The sequence below is a fragment of the Urocitellus parryii genome, chromosome 6, assembly GCF_045843805.1.
Source record: "Urocitellus parryii isolate mUroPar1 chromosome 6, mUroPar1.hap1, whole genome shotgun sequence".
In the NCBI taxonomy this organism is placed as follows: Eukaryota; Metazoa; Chordata; class Mammalia; order Rodentia; family Sciuridae; genus Urocitellus; species Urocitellus parryii.
The window spans coordinates 174,262,552-174,285,002 of NC_135536.1; the positions used below are offsets into that span (position 1 = coordinate 174,262,552).

At 45.8% G+C, this 22,451-nt stretch overlaps 1 protein-coding gene across 4 annotated transcripts in view; it reads right to left on the reverse strand.

Moving 5' to 3' along the window:
- Positions 1 to 22,451, reverse strand: part of Bcl2l1 (BCL2 like 1) — a 52,887-nt gene that overhangs the window by 28,949 nt on the left and 1,487 nt on the right. For 2 of the 4 annotated variants that reach the window (XM_026402128.2, XM_026402126.2), the window contains exon 2: positions 21,628 to 22,303. In XM_026402128.2, coding sequence (XP_026257913.2) covers positions 21,628 to 22,191 — 564 coding nt within the window. In that variant the 5' untranslated portion in view covers positions 22,192 to 22,303. Of the gene's footprint in view, positions 1 to 21,627; positions 22,322 to 22,451 lie in introns of all 4 variants that reach the window. The other 2 variants (XM_026402129.2, XM_026402127.2) reach the window with 1 other exon arrangement.

A 22,451-nucleotide genomic window follows, 5' to 3' on the forward strand; every position in this document is an offset into this window, starting at 1 on the left:
TCTCCTGCAGCTGAGCAGAAAGAGCTCTCTCACTTGGGATGATATTAAGTGTCCTTCAAGACCCTCATTCCAAGTGCTTCCCAACATCGTTTTGCTAAGCAGCTTTCTACACATCCACAATTAATGATGTTTAATTTATTCCAGAGGTGGAGCACTGGAAAGAAACCTGGCTTTGGAGCCAGACCAATCTGTCTGAACCCAGGTCTTACTATGTACAAACTGCAGGACTCTAAGTAAGCAATTTCATCTCTCTGAACCTTAGTTTCCTCACTGCAAAATAAAATAGGGTCAATTGACCACATACCACTCAGGTTAGGTAGAAGAAGTCAATGAGAAAATGCATGCAGAAAGCATGGAATGGGAGTGGTACTCAATAAATGGTAGTTATCACTATTCCATTAGGATCTTTGCAGGAGATTTTTTTGTTTGTTTGTTTTGGGGATTGAACTCAGGGGTGCTTTACCACTGAGCTACATCCCCAGTCCTTTTTCTTTTTTTCTTTTATTTTTAGCTGTAGATGGGCACAATACTTCTGTTTATTTAGTTTTATGTGGTGCTAGGGATTGACCCCAGGGCCTCATATATGCTAGGCAAGCGTTCTACCTCTGAGGTACCACCCCAGCCTCTTATTTTTTATTTTGAGACAAGGTCTTGCTAAGTTACTGAGGCTGGCCCTTAATTTGAGATCCTCCTGCCTTAGCCTCCCGAGATGCTGGGATTACAGGCATGCACCACCATGCCCAGCTATAAGGGATTTGAAAGATCATCTTTATCTATGATACAAAGGGAAATAAGGCACAGATTGGGCCCACCAGTGTCAGAGCTGAGCACCTGTACCCAAGTCAAGTCAATCCTGCCTTTTCTCTACCTGCAAAATCTTTGCTTCACAAATTCCCAGCTGGCTCCTTCTCTTACTCTCAACTAAAATCTGTCTATAGCCAACTCTTCTAGCTTTATCCTAGTAAGAGAGACTCTTCTACACATGCTCAAAACTGGACCACCCCTGAGTTTCTTCATGAGAGTCTGTGCCCATGCTCACATCTTAGTTTACATGGTTCTCTATGATGGGTACACCAGCCCTTCTGTAAATCTCAGTGCAAATCTTACCTCTGCTCACTTGGCATTTATCATTTCTTGTTAGCTTTCACAAGATGTCTTTCTATGAGTCTTACATCTTTTGTCTCTAATTCAATGGAACTATGTGAAGACCAGAACTGGGGCTTCAATGGCACTACCTAAATTAATAAACCTGAGGTTGGGTGGCAAATGCCTATAATCCCAACAATTTGGGAGACTGAGGCAAGAGGACCACAAGTTTGAGGCCAGCCTGGGCAACTTAATAAGACCCTGTCTCAAAATAAAAAGGCTGGGGATATAGCTCTACGGTAGAGCACCCCTGAATTCAATCCCTAGTACCATCAAACCCAAACAAAACAAAACAAAAACCTGGGAAAAGTTTCCTTGAAACAAAGTTGTTTGGGTCCAGAAAGGACTAAGGAGGGAATCTAGGCTCTTTCCTGCTGGATTGGCCTCTCTATAAGCAGATAGGAAGAGGAGATCATTCTGTCACAATCTAGGAATCCAGTTGATGAGGCAGGGAGCCAGCCAGCAAATCCCTGACAACCGCAAGATCACATGATTAGATTTTCTAAAACCCACCATTTTCTTTTCATTTTGGTACTGGGGATTGAACCTAGGGGAGCTCTATGATTGAGCTACACCTTTATTATTATTATTTTTTTTAATTTTGAGAAAGAGTCTCACTAAGTTGCTGAGGCAGTCCTTGAACTTGTGATCTTCCTGTCTTAGCCTCCCTAGGAGCACTGGGATTATAGGCATGGGCCACTATGCCTGGCCAAAACCCACCATTTTTCAAGAATCTGGGCAAGCTAAGCATGATGGCGCATTCCTGTAATCCCAGCTATTTGGGAGGCTGAGGTGAGAGTATCGTGTGAGCTCAGAGGTTCAAGATCAGCCTGCCCAAGACAGTAAAAGCCTGCCTCATAAAAAATTAGAAAATAAAAGGCTGGGTGTAGTGGTGCACACCTATAATCCCAGTGGTTTGGGAGGCTGAGGCAGGAGGATTGCAAATTAAAAGTCAGCTTCAGCAACTTAATAAGACCCTGTCTCAAAATAAAAAGGCTGGGGCTATAGCTCAATGGTACAGCACCCCTGAGTTCAATCTCTAGTACCATCAAACCCAAACAAAACATGAGGCCCCAAGCAGCTCAGCAAGACCCTGTTTCAAAATAAAAAATAAAAAGGGCTGGAGATGTGGCTCAGTGGTTGAGTGCCCCTGGGTTCAATCCCTGGCACCTAAACAAACAAACCTGCACAGTAGCTAGTTATCATACAGGATGGTAGGAAAACGTTGCTCAATTCAAAAGGTCCTAGGAGGTGTACAACTGTGTGACTTAATCTTTATTCTCAGTTCTTCTTATTCATATTTTCCTTGTACTTGACTCCCTTGGCCATTTTATGCTTTAGATTGTATGAATTTTCCCAAGTTACTTCCAATTCTTTATAAAACAAAGTGAGGTTCCAATAAAAAATGAGTTGGTCCAGTTTTCTTTTTTCCTTTTTTTTGGTACTGGGGTTGGAACCAGGGGTGCTTTACCACTGAGCCACATCCATAACCCTTTTTAATTTTTACAGTGAGACAGGGTCTCACTAAGTTGCTTCAGACCTCACTAAATCACTGAGACTGGATTAGAACTTGGGATGCTCCTGCCTCAGACTCCCAAACTGCTCAGATTACAAGCATGCAGGCACCCGGCCAATTTTCTTCTTAATGCTATAGTTGTGAGTATAAAGAAATGATATTCCAAACAACTCATTGTAGCAGTTAAGGATAAGTGGCAAAAGTAATACATGTAAATCACTGAGTACAGTGTTTGGCATTTAATGAGTATTCAAAAGGCAGATCTGAAGGAACTCTATTAATTCTCAGTAGCTTTTGTGCTCTGGGTCTGTTTTCTCACGTCTTATTTTTGTTCATTTGATTAAATCATTCATTCCAAAACTATCCAGTGAATATTTACTACCTGTAAGGAACATTTGTAGGCACTAAAGATTCAAATCCCCTATGACCATGGGGTTTGCTGGGGGTGTGGCTAGAGCACATGCTTAGCATGTGCAAGGCCCTGGGTTCAATCAGCAGCGCGCGCGCGCGCGCGCGCACACACACACACACACACACACACACACAAATCATGGGGCTTATATTCCAATAGAAGACACAGAAGAAAAACAAGAAAACTAAAATTTCAGATAGAAGTTGTTGCTATGACAAGAATAAAAAGTAAAAGACCAGAGTGTTAAAATGGAAGTCAAGGAGAGCCTCAAGAGGGTGTACCCTGTGGGCTAAGAAGGGAAACACCAGAAGCAGAACATTCCACATGGAAAGAACATCTCAAAGAGACATCCCTCACACAGGGACGAGAATGCCAGGATCCAGGAAAGGCAAGGAGCCTATGCAGCTTGGGCAGAGTGAAGGAGAGCATGATGGAAAGAAGCGACTAACAGATCATGTAGGCCTAGATAAGGACTCTGGCTTTTATTCCAAGTGCAGGAGGAGGCCACAGGTGAGGTTGTAAGCAAGAATGTTATAAGATCTGAAGTTGGTCTTTAAAAGACCACTCTGGCCAGTAATGAATAGGAGTGGTTTTCTAAGATCATTCCCAGCTCCTATGAACTGGGTCTGAGCAAGAAAGATGAGGATGTAGTGGATGAGACTGGAGTGATTCCTACCCTAGGCAGGAGTAGGAACCTTGTGTGGTGGTACCTGTTCTGCAGTGGGAGGGAGTGGCCCACTCTGGGAGGGGTGAGAATCCCAGCTTGGAAAACATCCCCAAACCACCTGTATTGTTTCTGCCTCCAGAGTGGAGGTTTCTGCCAATGACACAGAGCTCTGGAATGTGCCCACACACACACACACCCAATCTTCCAGTTACAGAGCATTCCTCCCAGGACTTAGCTCAAAGCTAGCCTACAGGAAATGGTCGATAGAAGCTACTGATTGATTAATGAAGAGAGGGAATATTCCCAGCCATTAAGCAATTATTAATGAGTACTATGAGTACTATGTTGGTCTCTGGGGATGCAAGGTGAATAAGATGGGTCTCTGGTTCTCACTGAGCTCAGAATTCAGCAGAGAGACCCAAACCACAGACAACTACAATACTAAATACAACACTTATAGCAGCAAGAGGTATTAGGCCCCTCCTATGCATAGATAGGACAAAGGCATTGGAGTCAGACAATCTGGGTTCAAATCTTTGATTAACTTTGTTAATTTCTCTCACTTCTCTGTGAAATGGGAATACAAGCACTGACTTCAATGATACTATTTTGAGAATTTAATGAATTAACACCTATAAAGTTGAAGTAGAAATGCTCAACAAAAGTTGTCTATTAGGACTGGGGATATAGCTCAGTTGGTAGAGTGCTTTCAAGGCCCTGGGTTCAATCCCCAGCACCACATACAAAACAAGATACCCTGAGGCAGGTAATAGTATCATCCCTAACTGAGGCTCAGAGATGGGAAGATACGTGCCCAGAGGCCAACAGTGAGTTTGTGAAGATATCCAGTCAAACCCAACACCATAAGATCCCAGAGCCCATGCTTCCTACGATAAAACCATCCCCTTCTCATAAAGAGTTCCAACACAGTGTCCAGTACACAGCAGGGGCCCCCAAAATGAAACCAGGTTATGATGCCACTGTCCATGGATATTTTCCAGCAGTAGGTATTGTGAAGCCCATGAGGGGCCTGTCACACTGAAGGGCTCTGAGAAGGGTTCAAAGGGCTAGCTTGGGTGCCAACTGCAGACTCTTGCTCTGGGGTTCCAAAGATTTCTCTAAGGCTTGGGGTGCTAATATGCAATGCTACCTTCCACCACTAATCAGACCCAGAATCCCTCTCAACCCAGGTGCTCAGCCACCTGCATGGACAAGCAGGCAGTTTCCTCTGTATTGACCTCTCCTCTGGCCCTACAAACCTCTCAGTTTCACCACTCAGCCACTAGCCCGGACCCTCATACCTGCACCTGCTGCTTGACTCAGTCCCAGGAGACCAAGGGCCTTAGATTTGGGCTCCATCCCTGCACTCTGCCCCAAAGTAAAGAGCCATTTCTGAGTGACTCCCTGGGAATTTCCCTGACATCGTAGTCCCTAGGGTTCCATCTGAATGTGGGTGCTGTGAGCAAAGGAAAATTCTTCTCACAGATTAGCCGATGGAGAATGGGTAGAACAAGGTGTGGTTGTTCTTGTTCTGAATCAGAGGGTGAGGCCTGCTGTGCTCTGGGTTTTATGTTTAAGCAACACTGAGGCCGACCAGAGTGTTAAAATGGAAGTCAAGGAGAGCCTCGTAGGTCAGAGCGTCCACTCTGGAGTCCAGCCTAGGCGGGCATGGATGTCCTGGGATTAGGAGTGATACTCATTTCTACTTCCTATTTGAGTCACATTTGGAGTCCTACTTTGTTTACTAATCCAAAGCAGAAGGCAACCAATGGCTGAATCAGTGAATAATAAGTCTCACAGTGAGAAGAAAGGAAAGAATCTGGTGAGCACTCTGCACTAGGTACTGACAGGACACTTTACATGCTCCATTCATCATTAGGATTAAACACTCAGTCACCATGTGCTAGGCCCAACAGTAGGTGATCATGGTAAATAAGACACTTTCTATCCTCCATAAACTTAGCCCCTTGCTTTGTTTTCTCTCAACAACCTGTGAAGCAACCCATCCATAAAATATTCCCACTTTTATAGATGTCCAGGCCAAATGAGAGAAGTAAATTGTTCACATTCAGGATGCAGGACAAGATATTGCTTTATAGATGAACACAATGCCTTTATTTATGTGGTGAGGATTGAACCCAGTACCTCACAAATGCTAGGAAAGGGCTCTTGGAGCTACCACTGAGCCACAAGCCCAGCCCAAGATGTTGCTTCTATTTTAAAAATGCTTGCTGGTTCAATGAATATGAATGAATGAATTACACAGTCACGGCTGTGATCTTTTTTTTTTTAAAGAGAGAGTGAGAGAGGAGAGAGAGAGAGAGAATTTTTAATATTTATTTTTTTTTTAGTTCTCGGCGGACACAACATCTTTGTTGGTATGTGGTGGTGCTGAGGATCGAACCCGGGCCAGCCGCATGCATGCCAGGCGAGCGCGCTACCACTTGAGCCACATCCCCAGCCCACGGCTGTGATCTTAATCAAGAAGGAACAGCAGCAAGACCAAAGTTGCTGGTTCTCAAAGTGCTTTTTCATCTATCGCCTCCCTGGGCCTCCCTGGTAGCCCACGATGGAGCAAGGCGGGTGTTATCTTTCCTCAACACATGAGGCAACAGGCAGAGCTTGGCAAGAGGCTCACAGACTCCAGCAAACAAGGAGTGGGGCCATCTTAGAAAACCCGAGTTCTCATATGCCCTGTTAAATTACTTGAATGTGTCCAACATTTACCATGTGCTACCTACCATGGGCTAGGTATGTTTCTATAAATGTAAAATATTTAACTCACTAAGTCTTCCAACTGGGCAACAAACACTGAAGTCAATAACACTGGTCAAACTGTGTACAAGTTATAACTTGAGGCCCTAGGGGAGGAGCTGGGGAACAAGGCTGTGAGCTAAGACCACCAGCTTTAGGAGTCTTCAGATCCCTATACTCTGGTCCAAAGGATGTCCACATATTCTATCAGTCTGAAAATTTGTTCTTGGAGAGTAACTCCAGTAACACAGCAACCTGATCACCTATGATTGCAATCTGGTAATAATAGTAACAACAGAAAGGGTTAAGGCATCACTAGGGCCCATGCTCAGTGCTCCATGCATCCTATAAGGGATTTTCATATTCACTGGTGTTTCAAGAAAAGCACTATATGTTATTTGCTTTTTATAGATGAGGAAACTAAGGCTAGGAGAGATTAAGAAGTTTGCCAAGGAATTTGTCAAATTTTGTACCTGACTTTTAATATTTATTTTTTTGTTGTAGTTGGACACAACTTTTTATTTGTTTTTATGTTGTGCTGAGGATTGCCCAGGGCCTCGCACATGCGAGGCGAGCGCTCTACTGCTGAGCCACAACCCCTGCCCCTGTACCTGACTCTAACAGTGTTAAAATTTCTCCCCAGGAGGGAGTAGCAAGGCAGGCACTGAAAAAAAAAAAAAAAAATACTAGAAGAAAGTTTCTCCCTCTCTGCTGACCCAAAGGGAAGAAGTTGGTGGCCTTCCTTTGCCACCCACTCGTCCCCCAGAGAGAAACAGAAGACAGTGGGGACTAGGGAATTCCTCTCTCCCTGGGATTGGCAGGGAGGCGATCCGATCCAAAGAAGAAGGCAAGAAGCCTGTACATGTGATAGGGTACACGTCCTTCACATGGAACCCCCTTTGGGAAATGCCAGGGCACCTTCTGGACCCAAGAAGCTTCAGAGGGGAGACACTGGCATAGCCTTGAACTGCAAGCTAAGCTAACTTTTTCTAAGCATTGTAACTAGGTCATCAGGTTCCTGGAGAAGCCAGCTGTGGCTGGGGGATGGGGAGGGAAATTTTGCAGCCTACCAAGATCCCTACTTCCCTTCAGGCTCCTCCCTCCCCGAAATCTGCACCTGCTCCCAAACTGGCCCCTCCCCCCCAGCTGAGTCCAGCTGTCAACGGCTCCACCTCTGCCTTACTTGGGCAGAAACCATGTGGGGACTCTTGGGCAGGAGATACTTTATTGTCAGCTGAGCCCTTCAGAGGAGGCGTGGTAGGGCAGGAAAGAAGTAGACCCTCTTGGAGGGTATTTTCTCAGTCCACCAGGGCACTTAGAAAGTCAGGACCCTTTGAGCCTGCCCAGGGCACCTTCCTGGCATCATCACAGCAGGTGGCAGGAGACAGGTGATGTTTATCCTGCTGAGGCCAGAGTTACCAAAAGGCTTCAATCAATCCTTTGAATCTGCACCTGGTTCTGAGCCCCAGGATAACAACCAGGGCAGTCTTCCTGATCTGCAGGTCACAGGTGCCTCTGGCTTTCATCTCCCTGCAGCTCAGTCTGGGGAACTCAGCTGACAAGGGATTCTTCTTCCCAGGGGTTACTACCGACCTGACTGCATCAGTGGGTGCTCTGGGCCTCTCCTCATTGGACCTACTTCTACCACTAGCCACCCCATTCCCCTTCCTCTGCCATCCCTTTTGCCTGACCGGCTTTACGGCTGGCCCAGATCCTCTTCAGCTCCAGCCAGTCTGCCTCCTCACCATCTCCCAAGTGCTTCCTACACACCCACCCTCCAGATCTGTCTGGGTGGTTTCATCCAACAAGCCTGCCCTCGCCTCCTTCCTTTCTCCTTACAGCCTTCATACTCCACATCCTTCTAACAGGTGATGGTGCCCAACACTGACTGAGCCCACTGCATGCCAGGTGGTGGCCTAGATGATGTTATCTACATAGTCATTCACTCAACAAATATTTGTGACAAGCACTCTGCTAACTCTGCTAGATGCCGGGAATGAAGGGAAAAACAAGACAAAGCCCCTTTACTCTGGGAGCTCATGTTTTCCTGGAAGAGACAGACAGTAAACATGTAAACATGAGTGGCCTCTGGGGAAGTGATATTTGAGACCTGAATGATGAGACAGCCCTAATCGGATCTAGGGGAAGAGAGATCTGGGCAGAGGAAAAACAGATTAATTGCCATTATCTTCATTTTACAGATGAGGAAACTGAAGTGTCAGTGTGAATTGTACAAAGCTACATTGCGGAGAAAGCTGGGATTAGTCAACACCCCACCCTTCCTTACCCTTTCCACTGTTGGTGCAGAAGAGCATCTCGAGTGGCAGTGCAGCTGGCCAGGGAAAAGGTTCAGGGCCATGATGTAGGCTGAGGGTTTAGGCCCCGGCTTCAGAGGGTAAGTGGATGGGGGAAGTGGGCCCATTTGGCAGAGACCCAGGGCACTGTGGGATAAGCCAGTGGGTCTGACCTCTTCTTCTTTTAGAGCCCATACCACAGACATGGCACAAGCCATTCACCAAGAGTTTTTAGGTTGGGCTGGGGATGTGGCTCAAGCGGTAGCGCGCCATGCCTGGCATGCGTGCGGCCCGGGTTCGATCCTCAGCACCACATACCAACAAAGATGTTGTGTCCGCCGAGAACTAAAAAATAAATATTAAAAATTCTCTCTCTCTCTCTCCCCCCCCTCTCCGTTTTAGGTTTATTCTGACTGCTTCAGATGAGTTTGATTCCTCAGGGGCTGAGATTTATTTTTGCAGCCTCGCCTGCATCTAATAGCAACAACCCCTCATGTTTACTGAGTAGACCTTGGCCCAGCCCTTGTCCAACTCTGGGCCCCATGTCAGGTACTCAGGGTAAAAAATAATCTAGTCCCGGCCTGCACAAAAAGCAAGGACAGAGTGGTTTAAAGATAGTTTTGATGGGCTGGGGTTGTACCTCAGTAGTAGAGAACCTGCCTAGTGGGCTGGGGATGTGGCTCAAGCGGTAGCGCGCTCGCTTGGCATGCGTGCGGCCTGTGTTCGGTCCTCAGCACCACATACAAAGATGTTGTGTCCGCCGAAAAAACTAAAAAATATTAAAAAATTCTCTCTTTAAAAAAAAAAGAGAACTTGCCTAGCATGTGTGAGGCACTGGGTTCCATCCTCAGCACTACACAAAAATAAATAAAAGTATTGTATCCATCTACAACTAAAAAAATTTTATTAAAAAAAAAGATATGTTTTGACACCAGACACATCTTTGTGTATACTCAGCTCTACCTCTTTGAGCTCTGGATTCTCCTTTACACCAGAGCAGTCGTGGGGACCAAATAAGATTATATCAAGGGCATAAACACAGCCCCTGGCACAAAGCAAGCATAATACCTGTTATTATTACTAAAAAACCCCCTGCATTTCATGTTTTCATTTATGCCTTGTTTCCCTGGTAGGTTGGCACTCTCATCTTAGGCTTATGGATGAGAATTGGAAACTGAGTTGCCTAGTTTTATGTCACCAGGAAGAAGTCAAGCTATTTCAACTAAGAGTCGAGGGTTTTGTCTAGGTGTGTATCGATAGTGAAGAATACATACGGTTAATGGTTGATATCTGAAATGTCAATGTCCACCCAAAACTCACAGGTTAAAAGCCTGGTCCCCAATGTAGCAGTGTTCAGAGGCGGAGATTTTGAGACACTTGATCATGAGGGCTCTAACTTCATCACAGGAATGATCCCTAGACTGATTCATACTTACTGGGCTACTTGGAGGTGGTGTAAACTTCAGGAGGTGGAGCTTCCTTGGAGGAAGTAGGTCAGTGGGAGGTGTTCTTGAAGAGTACTTTTTGTCCCAGGCCCTTTCCTCTCTCATATGCTCTCTCTATGCTTCTAGGCGGCGAGAAGATGAGTAGCTTTTTTCCACCATATGCTCCTGGCCACGATGCTCTGCCTCACCACAGGCCCAGAAACAATGGAGCCAAATGGATTGAAACCTCTGAAACCATGAGCTAACATGAATTTTTCCTCCTTTGAAATTGTTTTCCTCAGGTATTTTGTCACAGCAATGGAAAGCTGACCACACACACAATAACTACAACAAACCCTGCCTGGCATGCCTGGGACATGAAGAGGGCAGATGGGTAATACAGAGATTTATTTGGATGGCAAAGGGATATTAGCCAGGCCCAAGGTGTGGAGCACTGACACAGACCACTGGGATATGGCATTCAGTCCCACTCACCACCACAGCCAAGATATCTCATCAATTAATGCATTTAAGGCATTTGTCAGTATTTGCTGATGTAATCAAAAAAACCAAACTCCCAGGATGTGGTGGCACACACCTGTAATCCCAGCAGCTCCGGAGGCTGAAGCAGGAGGATCATGAGCTCAAAGCCAGCCTCAGCAAAAGCGAGGTGCTAAGCAACTCTGGGATACCCTGTCTCTAAATAAAATACAAAATAGGGCTGGGGGTGTGGCTCAGTGATTCAATACCCCCAAGTTCAATCCCTGGTACAAAAAAAACAAAAAACAAAAACCCTTAAGGGAGGCAAGCAACATTGGTTCAACCAGGTAAAAAGAGAACACAGATTCTGAGGCTGCCACTTATTGTGGAAGAGCTCCCTTGCCTTGATTTCCTCCTTGGAAATGAGGGTGAACATTCCACCTCACCTACCTTGCTGGAAAATGACAGATATACAGGCATTTGGTAAATTATAAAGCATTACAATTCACATAAAAGGAACTGTCACTATGCTAAGACTACTAACGAGGTAGAGAGTTGTGAAGCCACACATTCCAAGTTTGAATCCCAGTTCTTCTTGGTACTAGCCTTGAAGCTTGGGCATATGGTCTTTTTCTGAGCCTTAGTTTTCTCAACGGAATGAAGATAACCACCTACCCTATAAGATTTTTAAGGATTAGAGATAAAAAGCACAGGCTTTAGAGTAAGACAGATCTGGTTTCAAATTCTGATTCTGCCTGCTACTAACTGCAAGCCCTCCCAAATCTCAGTGTCTTGTTACGATAAGGTTGTTGGGATAGCACAGAGATGACGTCAATAAAGGCCTGTCCTGTACTGAACACTGGATATGTGCCAACAATCATCTAGACACTAGTGAACTGAACACAGTGCAGTGTTTAAAAGTGAAAGCTTGGAGCCAGGCTGGTGGGGCATGCCTGTAATTCCAGCTACTTGGGAGGCTGAGGCAGGAGGATCAAAAGTTCAGGGACAGACTCCAGTCTCAAAAAAAAAAAAAAAAAAAAAAAAAGGCTGGGGATGTGACTCCATGTTTACAATACTTGATAGAACATGCAAGGTCTACCCTCCTGGGCTTTGCCACTAATAACTGTACTACGTTGTGATTCTTAACTTCTCTGTACTTCAGGATTTTTTTGTTTGTTTGTTTGTTTTTTTGGCAGTGCTGGGGATTGAACCCAGGGGATCACAGGAGATACCACTTTTTTTTTTTTTCCCATTTAAATTTTGAGACAGAGACTTCTAAACTGGCCTTGAACGTGCGATCTTCCTGCCTCAGCCTCCCCAGTGGCTGGGATTATGGCATGTACCACTGTCACCAGCAGTTTCCTTATGTTTGAGAAGGGGATAATAATAGTCCTTACTTCAGAGTGTCACTATGAGAATGGAATCAATTAATACATGTAAAGCACTTTGAACAATGCATGGCATAAAAGTTAAGCACTCAATAAAAGTTAGGTGCTATTAATAGCAATGTTAACAATAATATTCATCATCAAGCGGAATAAGAGGGAGGGACTGTTGAATCCTGGGATCTGGGTATCCCAGGGAATAATTCCAGAAGTGCCTGGGCAGCTGTTTGTAGCCGAGTTTTCAGCCTCTTCTGTGCAAAGGACATGGGGCTGGGGGCTCTTGGACAAAAATCCCAGTCCCACTGACCAGTGGCTAGCCTCTAGGGAGGCGAATCAGGCTCCTCGGAAGGGACACCGTGTTCCTGGCCCTGCCTGACTCTGACTTGGGGAACAAAGGCACGTGTGTGTGGCCAGGGAGGAGGGAGGGGAATGTTTCCCTTTCAAGACTGGAACAAAGGATCTGAGGCATAGTTGAATACATTCCAATCCCCTCCCAGGCCAGCTTCCATTCCTCAGATGATTATCCAACAAGGTTTCAACCTTCTAGCTTCCTCCAGAAAGGTGGATGGGGGAGGGGTGGCAGGCTCCGTCTTACTCCACCAAACTTCAGAGATCACTCCTAGCAATCTCTGTCCTATGCAGAGGTGGGGTGGGAACTCCTGGGGGAACTCAGTTAATGGATGATACAGGGCACTCCAAGTGACACGTTTAATGCCCTCTATGGGGAGTCCATGACTGACACTGCTTTTGAATGATGAAGCCATGGAGGGAACTCAGGAGTTCCAACTGACCCCCAATGCTTATGGTGGGGTAAGGGAACAGTCTAGCGAAACTGACCAGAAAGGCATTTTCTAGATCTTAAAGGGAGAATCATAGGCTAGAGGGGAGAAGCTAGGTGGAGGGGGAAGGAGGTGGGAGCAAAGAAAGTAAATGACAAGAGGAAAGGGAGGGCCGTGTCCAAAAAAAGTAGTTGGAGAAGCCTCCAGGGACATTATTCCAGTTTCCACACTCCTGCAGGCAGGAATTCGGCTGCTGGGCTGGGACAGGAAGCAGTCCATGGAAGTCATTGCAATGGCATTTCCTGAAGAGCAAGAGAAAACCTCTAGTTCCGAGGGGAGCTCTGGAGTCTGCCCAAAAAGCCCTGTAGCTTGGAGCTCACTGGAAGTTTGGCCTGAGAGTCTCATCAGGGATGAAACCAAGTAGCAGAAAGAAACTGCCTTTGGGACCTTCTATGAAAACACTATTTGCAAAAATCAATATGTTAGAAGTGGTAGGGCAGACAAGTGACTGAAGCGGCCTAGGAAGATGATGGTGCTGCTGCTAGCAACAATTATTTTCTGAGAGCCTTTGGACATGAATTAACCCACTGACTCTTCAGAAGGAGGTGCTACTATGCTACTGTTATAGCCATTTATAAGTTAAAAGACTTGTCCAGGTCACAGAGCAACTGAGTAGCGAAGTCGCTTCATCCCTTATACCAGTTGGACTCCCTTACACTTCATCCCTCTCACCTCCTGTGAAATGGGTATAACATCCTTCCTGCTCATTTCTTGGGGTGGTTATAGGGCTTAAAAAGGCAAGGTGGATATGCAAGTGCTTTGTAAGCGGTAATGTTCGAGGCTGAGGCGGAGCTCACAATGGGGTTAATGAAGATGCTGTATCTATTGGCAGGAAACAACCAAAAACATAACACATGTGAAACTGCCTTAATGTTAAGTGGAATCTGCCACAAGGCCAGAGGCCAGTGAGAAACAGGATTCCTAGGCTGTCCGCTTCAAGACCTCCATCTTGTAGAGGGGAAACTAGTGCCTAGAGGCCGAAGTGAAAAGTTGAGAGCAGAACTTGGATTTGGACTCCAAGACCAGAGAGTGCCTGGACCACCATGGCACATAAACACTATGCACCTCCTCCCATGTCAGGTGTGTTCTGAGGATGTGTCTGTGTGTCACAATGACTAAAAAAGAGAATGGATGTTCAAGATCCAGTGTGAAGCATGGTGCTGTACTCCTGTAATCCCAGCAATTTGAGACTAAGGCAGGAAGATAAGTTTGAGGTCATTCTCAGCAACTTATCCAGGCCCTGTGCTCTAAATAAAAAGTTTGGGAGGGCTGTGGCTGTGGCTCAGTAGTACAGCGCTTGCCTAGCATGTGTGAGGCACTGGGTTCAATCCTCAGCACCACATGAAAATAAATAAATAATAAAGACCTATTGACAACTAAAAAAGTAATTAAAAAAAAAAAAAGGTTGGAGATGTAGCTCAGTGAAAGTGCACCTGGGTTCTGGGTTCAATTCCCAGTACCACCCCTCCCCCACAAAAAAATTTTGGTTAACAGTCTCTGATAAGAGTTCTGGGCTGGGGATGTGGCTCAAGCGGTAGCTCGCTCGCCTGGCATGCGTGCGGCCCGGGGTTCGACCCTCAGCACCACATACAAACAAAGATGTTGTGTCTGCCAAAAACTAAAAAAATTCTAAAAAAAAAAAAAAAAAGAGTTCTGTGATAAAAATAATGACACTAACATGGTACCAGGCTCTACACAACTCTGGCACATCTCTTTGGGTCCTCATTACCACCCAGAGAAGCAGGTATTATTACTGGCCCCAAAGTTCAGGGAGGTCAAAAGAGTTTGCCCGAGGTCACATAGCTAGCTAGACATGGGTGATCTGGAACCTGGCCCCAGATAAACCACAATTATCAGACAGAAATACCACTAGAATGACGAAGGAACATTCATCAGGATGTCAAATTTGAGAGAAGTATTCTTGAAAAATAGTTAATTTATGTAGCCCTGATTTTAGGATCTTTAAGTGGTTGAAAAACACAATTTCCAAGATGGCTGGGTGGACCCATCAATACACCACATGCAAGCCTAGTCTTGTTTTACATGCCTCCTTATCATCTCTACCTCCTCTGTCAAAGCCACTAGGTGTTTGTTTTTTTTTTCTTGGCAGTTGCATGGGCCTCTTCTCTAGGCTGCTTGTTGTCACCCTTGCAGAATTCAGAGCATTATCTCCCCTGCTCCAAACCTTTTGCCTTTCTCTCCTTCCAAAGCCAAAGCTTCATTGTGGCTTGTAATGTCCTGGGTGTCCTGACTCCCTGCTACCTCCCTCTCCTCCCCCACCCTCAACTCACCTCTTACCATTCAGCCCCTGGGTGTTTTTTCTCCAGTGACATTGTTCTTCTTGCCCATTCTTGACAATCACAAGCACATTCCCTCCTGAAACCACTCCCTCTGCTTGAAATACTCTTTCTCTAGGGACCCACGCCATCCACTCCTTCATTTCCTTCAAGTCTAGGTTTAAATAACACCTGTAGATAATACCTTTGTTAGGACCCCACATACTACCCAAGTACAACAGTAGGAAAACAACAATATGCCAAGCGAAAAGTATACTTCATACATATGCATATATTAGGGATTGAATTGAAACTAGGGGGGCTTTACCACTGAGCTACATCCTCATCCCCAGCTCTTTTTAAGTTTTATTTTGAAATAGAATCTTGGTAAGTTGCTTATAGGGCTTCATTAAGTTGCTTGAGGCTGGTGTTGAACTTGTGATTCTCCTATCCTAGCCTCCTGGGTAGCTGGGATTACAGGCATGTGCCACCCACCCAGCTTTGGCATACTTTGAGTTGGTTATTTTGAGAAACTGCAGGCACAGGAGTAGCTCTGAAATATTGTTCTTTTGTCAAAAACATTGACATCTATCGAGAAAATCTATGTTAATAAAAGTATCTATATCAGGAAGAGGGCCACTTCAGACAACAGTTTATTACCTGAGCCTTGGAATCCGCACAAGACAACCTTTACTCAGTTGACCTTTCCCCTTCACCTTCTCATAATTTGGCTTGCCACTCTCCCCACCATTGCCACCCTGCCCACCTCAAATCCCAAGACCCTATTCCTTCCTCTCAGTAGATGGGCACACTATATAAGCTTCGATCATCTAGCCCTTCTTTTGAGTCTCATATTTTGTGAGACTCCCATGCATATTGCAATTAATTAACATGTTTTTCCCTTCCTATTAATCTCTCTTACATCAATTTAATTCACAGCCCAGCCAAACCTAGATGGGTGGTGGAAAGCCATTTCTCATTCCCCTATACCTTCTTTGGTCATTTTTTTTAGACATTACTGGGAATCAAACCCAGGGTCTTGGGAATGCTATTCAAGCATTCCACCACTGAGCCACAAACCCTAGCCCTGATCACTTAAACTTGCAGCACCACCCTTCCTTGTCAAGCACGCCCTATGCCACAACCTGCCTTATTTGCTTCAGAGCACTTAAACCATCACCTGATACATATATGTATAGTCACGCATCACTTAACAAGGATAGGAGAAATGCGTTGTTGGGAGCTTTGGTTGCTGTGTGAACACCAGGGTATACTTACTACACAAACTAAGATGAATTCAGTGTCCCACCATATAATTTTATGGGGCTACTATGGTATACACAATCTATCATTGACAGAAATTTTTTGTGTCTCTCCCCACTAAACTGTGAGCTCCATGAGGATAGAAATTTAGTTTTATTTACTGCTATACCCCAGTACTTAGGATAACCTGGTATACAACAAATAGCAACAAATGAAGGATTAGGAAAAGGGCCCGTCCCATAATTATTACTCTGATCCAACAAATCTGTTTCTTTGGAAATTGAGTATCTCATTAGGTGCCTGCTATGCCCAAGACCTGTGCTCAGAACTAAGGAAACAAGTATGGACAAGATATTGTCTCCACCCTTAAGAAGCTCCTAACCCTGAGATAGGAGTTGTAAGAAATATCTTCTCTGTGCTAACTTAAAAACTCCACCATTATTAATCTCTTTCCATTTATGCCAGTTTTGCAGAGGATCATACCAATAAAAAAGGAGGAGTCCCTTTTTTTGTGTGTACCTGGGATTGAACCCAGGAGATCTTAACCACTGATCCATATCCCCAGATTGTTTTTAATTTTAAGACAGGGTCTTATTACTCAGTTGCATAGGGCTTTGCTTTGAACTTGTGATCCTCCTGCTTCAGCAACCCAATTTGCTGGGATTACAGGTGTGTGAAGCTAGCAACATATTTTCCTGGGTCTTCTCTTGCCCAGGCTAAACAAAAAGATCCAGTGGAACTGTCTGATTCAGGTTGGCCAAGTGGGAATGGTACAGACTATGAGCTTCAGGGACAGTTGAGAAGGTGGTCCAGGACAGTGTGACTCTCAAAGAAAATGGAGGGAATTGGGGAGGACTCCATGAACTCAGGGTGGAGGTTGAGGTGGGGCACAGAATCCTTGGTAAATTAAGACAGTAGAAGATTCTGCTACTGTAGAAGAGCAGCACACTGGGAATTATCCCATATCTATTTAAGCAGTACTAAACCCAGACAAAACCACAATTGCTAAAAAAGGCAGTCCCATGATAGAAGGCTGGGGATGCTGGAGAAACCAGGAAGGTTGGGCATAGAGGTGAACCTTGAGCCCACTGGCCTCAGGACAGATATCTGCCAGGGAAGGGTCAGCTAACAACTGCTGCTTCATGCAGCACAAACAAATCTGTTGATGCTCCCTAAGAAAGCCAAGAAAACCCTCCAGGTTCCACTAGGGCCCCATGAAAAAATACCTGGGTAATTTTCAACCAGAAGCTGAAGGGCTCCTTTGGGCTACTGGGGAAATTATTCCTAGGAAGTCTGGAAAATCCTGAGATGGCATAGAGCAACCTACAGTGTACACCCAGAAGAAGTGGGTGTTCCAAGGGGGAGCCCCTAAGATACTTGTACCTCATTTTGGTACCTGAATGAGATTACTAAAAATTTCCACGTTTGGGGTTTCTTAATAGGATTTCCCCCAAGAAAACCACAGAATTGCCAACACTTGCAAAAGGAGCTGAGGTGCTTCAACGAAGCATAAATCCATGCCAAAGAAGAACAAATAGGCAAGAAGAGACAGAACTAGACCACACAGCCATGCAGTCTGGGAAAGGCCAAGTTATGTTTTCTGCCCACACACCCGTCCTTAATGCTGTTAGCCATGGTGCTTCCATCAGACTCAAGAGTTTCTCCAAGGACAGCTATCCAAAAGTATCCTGGACCACCTCCATCCTCACCCACCTTCCCAATGGAAAGCCCATACAAAATTTTAGTGAATATTTCCGGAACTGGTTATTTTTCTTAAGGAATAACTCCAGGGACAAAGTTCAGTTCCCTGAGGGAGGAAGCCCATTCATTAAAAGAAGTGCTTCTACCCTTCAATTAAGGTAGGGGAAGGGCTTTTATTCTAGATCCTTTTACTAGAGTCAAGCTATGGCAGCTGGCTATCATTATTGCATTTTACAGGTGGGAGAGACAGACAAGAGAGACCAACAGGTTCAGCATTTCTCCAAGTGACTCAGGCAGGTGGTAGGGTGGCTAGAGGCTGAAATTCCAGTCCTCGGAGCATCACCCTGCAATTAAGCCACCTCCCTGCGCATGCACCACTGTCATCTATTGGCAGGGCCTACAAAGGCTTTAAGGATGAAAAAACCAACAAGAAGCCCATTTTGATGGGGGAAAACACTGATATCCACTTGACACCTGTCATGTCTGAGTTTTACTGTTGCCAGAATCTGAGGCTACCCACACCTTTGTAGGAACCTGCTACTGGTGACAAAGGCACTGTCCTTCCCACAACTACCTGAACAATACAAGGACCACAGCCCAGCATAAGCACTTTCATAAGAAAGTTTTGACCCAACAGCATCTCTGGCTCTCTATGCCCATCCGTCCAGGTTACTTTATTACTCTCTGGACCTGAGATGGATGGAAAATGTTTAGACTTCAGAGTTAGGCCAATTTTGATATAAAGTCTCAGATAGTTGACTGGCTGAGAGACTGCCTGAGGTCAGCCACTAAGCCACTAGGAGATTTGTGTGTAAACCGGAATGAACACACCTATCTTGGAAGTTTCCTGTGTGGAATATATAAAAGAACATGTCATTTCCATGACGGAAGATAATCGTGTCTGGCTTATGGCCAGCACCTAGCACACTGCCTGCCTTATAGTAGATGCTCAATAAATAGGTTGCGTAAGTAAAGGATTTAACACAATGCATAAGAGGTACTCAATAAAGGCCAATTTCCTTCCCCTTTTCCTGTAGGGATGCTAAATTTAGAGCAGATCCCTGGGTGGGACAGCCCAGTAACTCCTACACTCAAGACTCCCACAGCTGCAGCCTCCAGGAAGGTTCTGAGATGCCAATGCAGCAGCCAGTCTGTGCGGCTCCGAACAGGACAACACCTGAGAGGGAAGTGGGCAGGTCTCTTCTACCCAGGCTCAAAGGATTCTGAGTCAAATATTCTTTCCCCCCCTGGCCTCAGGGGAGGAAGGCATGCCCAGAAATGGTTCTGACATAACTGGCTCTTCTGCACACATCGCCTCTGTTCACCAAGAGGAAGTGACATGTGGTATGTTGTCCAACGGGCTCTGATAATTCTTGAGCAGAGATGGAAGATGGAATTTCAATCCAGTGGAAACCTAACGAACTTGCCCAGAGCTGCTGTATCTAAGCCTCCTTTCACATGCAACACTGGGCAGCTGGCAATTCTCTGGTTAGGGTAGCCCTCTGCAGAGGCAGGCTGGAAGATCAGGCACCTCTACCAGACTGCCTTTTGTTGATAGCTGATAACCCATTTGTATTAGGACCAGGGGCCAAAGACAATAGTCAGGCAAAGTGGGCAAAGGGCTCAAGTCCCTACCTGGAGATGCCTCAGAGGGTGTGTCTGAAATGCTGTAATCCTGTCCCTCCTGTAATCAGCTGAACAAATATTTGCCCCAAAAGAGAATCAAAGCAGGAGGGAAGAGGGGACGTCACTACACAAACTATTTAATCATTTATTCCCCCCAGGGAGTTCATTTACAGATTGGCTTTCAAGTCTGGTCACCCTTAGCTTTAAAGAGACCACCGCCTCTCACCATTTTATCTCCCCCAACCCCACCCACAGTCATCTGACCTCCATTGACTTCACCCCCTAGCCTTTTACAAGAGCTGGCAGAGGGGAAGAGTTGATAAAGTTGAAAAGAAATGGGAAATGAGAGAGGGTGTGGATTCCAGGGCAAACCCAGGAGTTCTCCTGCTCAGTGGTAAAGTGAAGTGCTGCCACGCCCTAGGCAGGGCCTAGGACAATCGCATTCTTGACATTCCTGAGTCCAGGGTGCAAGGCCCCTTCCACCGGCTCCTTCAATAGATGACTTATTTTCTACAGCCTGTCGGTTTTCTGAATATTCTAAAGGAACAGAATACCTCTCATATCTCCCTGTCTAGGGGGCCTGGGGGCTTAAGCAAGGAAAACAGGACAGAGTTCACTAGAGAAGAGTAAAAATCACCCATGGGATCACCAGAAAAGAAGCTCTCATCTGTGTCATGCTGACTTGGTGATGGGCAGGGGGATTCCAAAAGAAGCTTGTTGGTATCAGTTACTGTGTTCATGTTATCTCCAAGATTTATAATACTCTGCAAGGCAAGAAGAGCTTGTCGCATTTTTAGTGGAAGAAACTAAGGCTTAAGAAGGTAAACCAGGGGCTGGGTTTGTTTGTGGCTCAAAGGTAAAGCGCTTGCCTAGCATGCGTGAGGCACTGGGTTCGAACCTCAGCACCACATAAAGTAAAATAAAGACATTGTGTCCACCTATAACTTAAAAAAAAAAAAAAAAAAAAAAAAGAAGGTGAACCAGCCTGTCCAAAGTCACCCAGTTAACACAGTTAAGTGACAGTTAAGTGACAAGGCCAGGACTTATACCTGCTTTGCCAGCAAATAGTGTTTGATGAAGAGGCCTCTGGGTTCTGGCCGGAAAGTAAATGCAGAGCAGCTGGAGCTCCCCAACCGACCCTGAGCAGTGAGGTGCAAAGTCCCGGGGCTTATGTGTGACACAGCAAGAGCTTTACAAATAGGCCAACCATGCAGAAAGTTGCACACTTTAGGTAAAATGAACTCGGGGACACAGCACAAACACAACTGGCACAGTCTACCCTGCCCTAAAATCAGAAGATCCTCAGCCAACCAAGCCAGCAGGAACTCCTGCCTGGTCAAGTGGTCTGAGAAGAGGACTGTGCATGCAAACTCTGAAATAAAGGGAACCTGATTTGGGGAAGGGAAGCCAGGATAGGACTGACACCGTTGCAGGATAAAGGATGAAGGGGCTTGTGGGCCATCAGAACCTCTAGGCACTATGTTCACCACCCCTCTGCATGGTGAACCATTGGATCAAGGGGAAGGAAACACCATTTGAACTCCTCAGTCTCAAAGCTTTTGAGCCAAATGAACACATAGGCTATGTTAGTCTTTGCTAAGAAACTGGAACACAAGTATAAAAGAGTGGGGTCATATGGGTGACCAGAATGAAAAGATGCGGTTCCTTCAGGAACTGGGTTATCCAGATTTCCAAACAGTTCACCTCTTGTGGTGAAATTAAGCCAGGCAGTTCTCCTAACAATCAACATCTCCCACAATCACCAACACAAGCAGAAAGAGATAGAGGGAAGGGTTGTTGGAGGTCTCCAAAGAAAAGGGACACACAAGGGGCGTGGTTCTTACCCAGCCGCCGTTCTCCTGGATCCAAGGCTCTAGGTGGTCATTCAGGTAAGTGGCCATCCAACTTGCGATCCGACTCACCAATACCTGCATCTCCTTGTCTACGCTTTCCACGCACAGTGCCCCGCCGAAGGAGAAAAAGGCCACAATGCGACCCCAGTTTACCCCATCCCGGAAGAGTTCGTTCACTACCTGTTCAAAGCTCTGATACGCTGTCCCCGGGGTGATGTGGAGCTGGGACGTCAGGTCACTGAATGCCCGCCGGTACCGCAGTTCAAACTCGTCGCCTGCCTCCCTCAATGCTTGCTTCACTGCTGCCATGGGGATCACCTCCCGGGCATCCAAACTGCTGCTGTGACCAGTGGCTCCATTTACCGCGGGGCTGTCGGCCAGATGCCAGGATGGGTTGCCATTGATGGCACTGGGGGTCTCCACCTCTGATTCAGTCCCTTCTGGGGCTTCAGTCCTATTCTCTTCCACATCGCTAAACTGACTCCAGCTGTATCCTTTCTGGGAAAGCTTGTAGGAGAGAAAGTCAACCACCAGCTCCCGGTTGCTCTGAGACATTTTTATAATAGAGATGGGCTCAACCAGTCCATTGTCCAAAACACCTGCTCACTCACTGAGTCTGGTCTCTGCTTAGTGATTCTCTTCTAAGATCCAAAGCCAAGATAAGGTTCTGAAGAGAGAGAAAGAGCTTCAGGAAAAAAAATTAATATGCATGTCATTTATCCTACAACATCTCATTTCCCCTCCAGGTACCCGAACTGGTTTCTTTGTGGCTCTTGTGAAGGTCTGGGTCCAGGTTCCAAGAGACTTCAATTTAG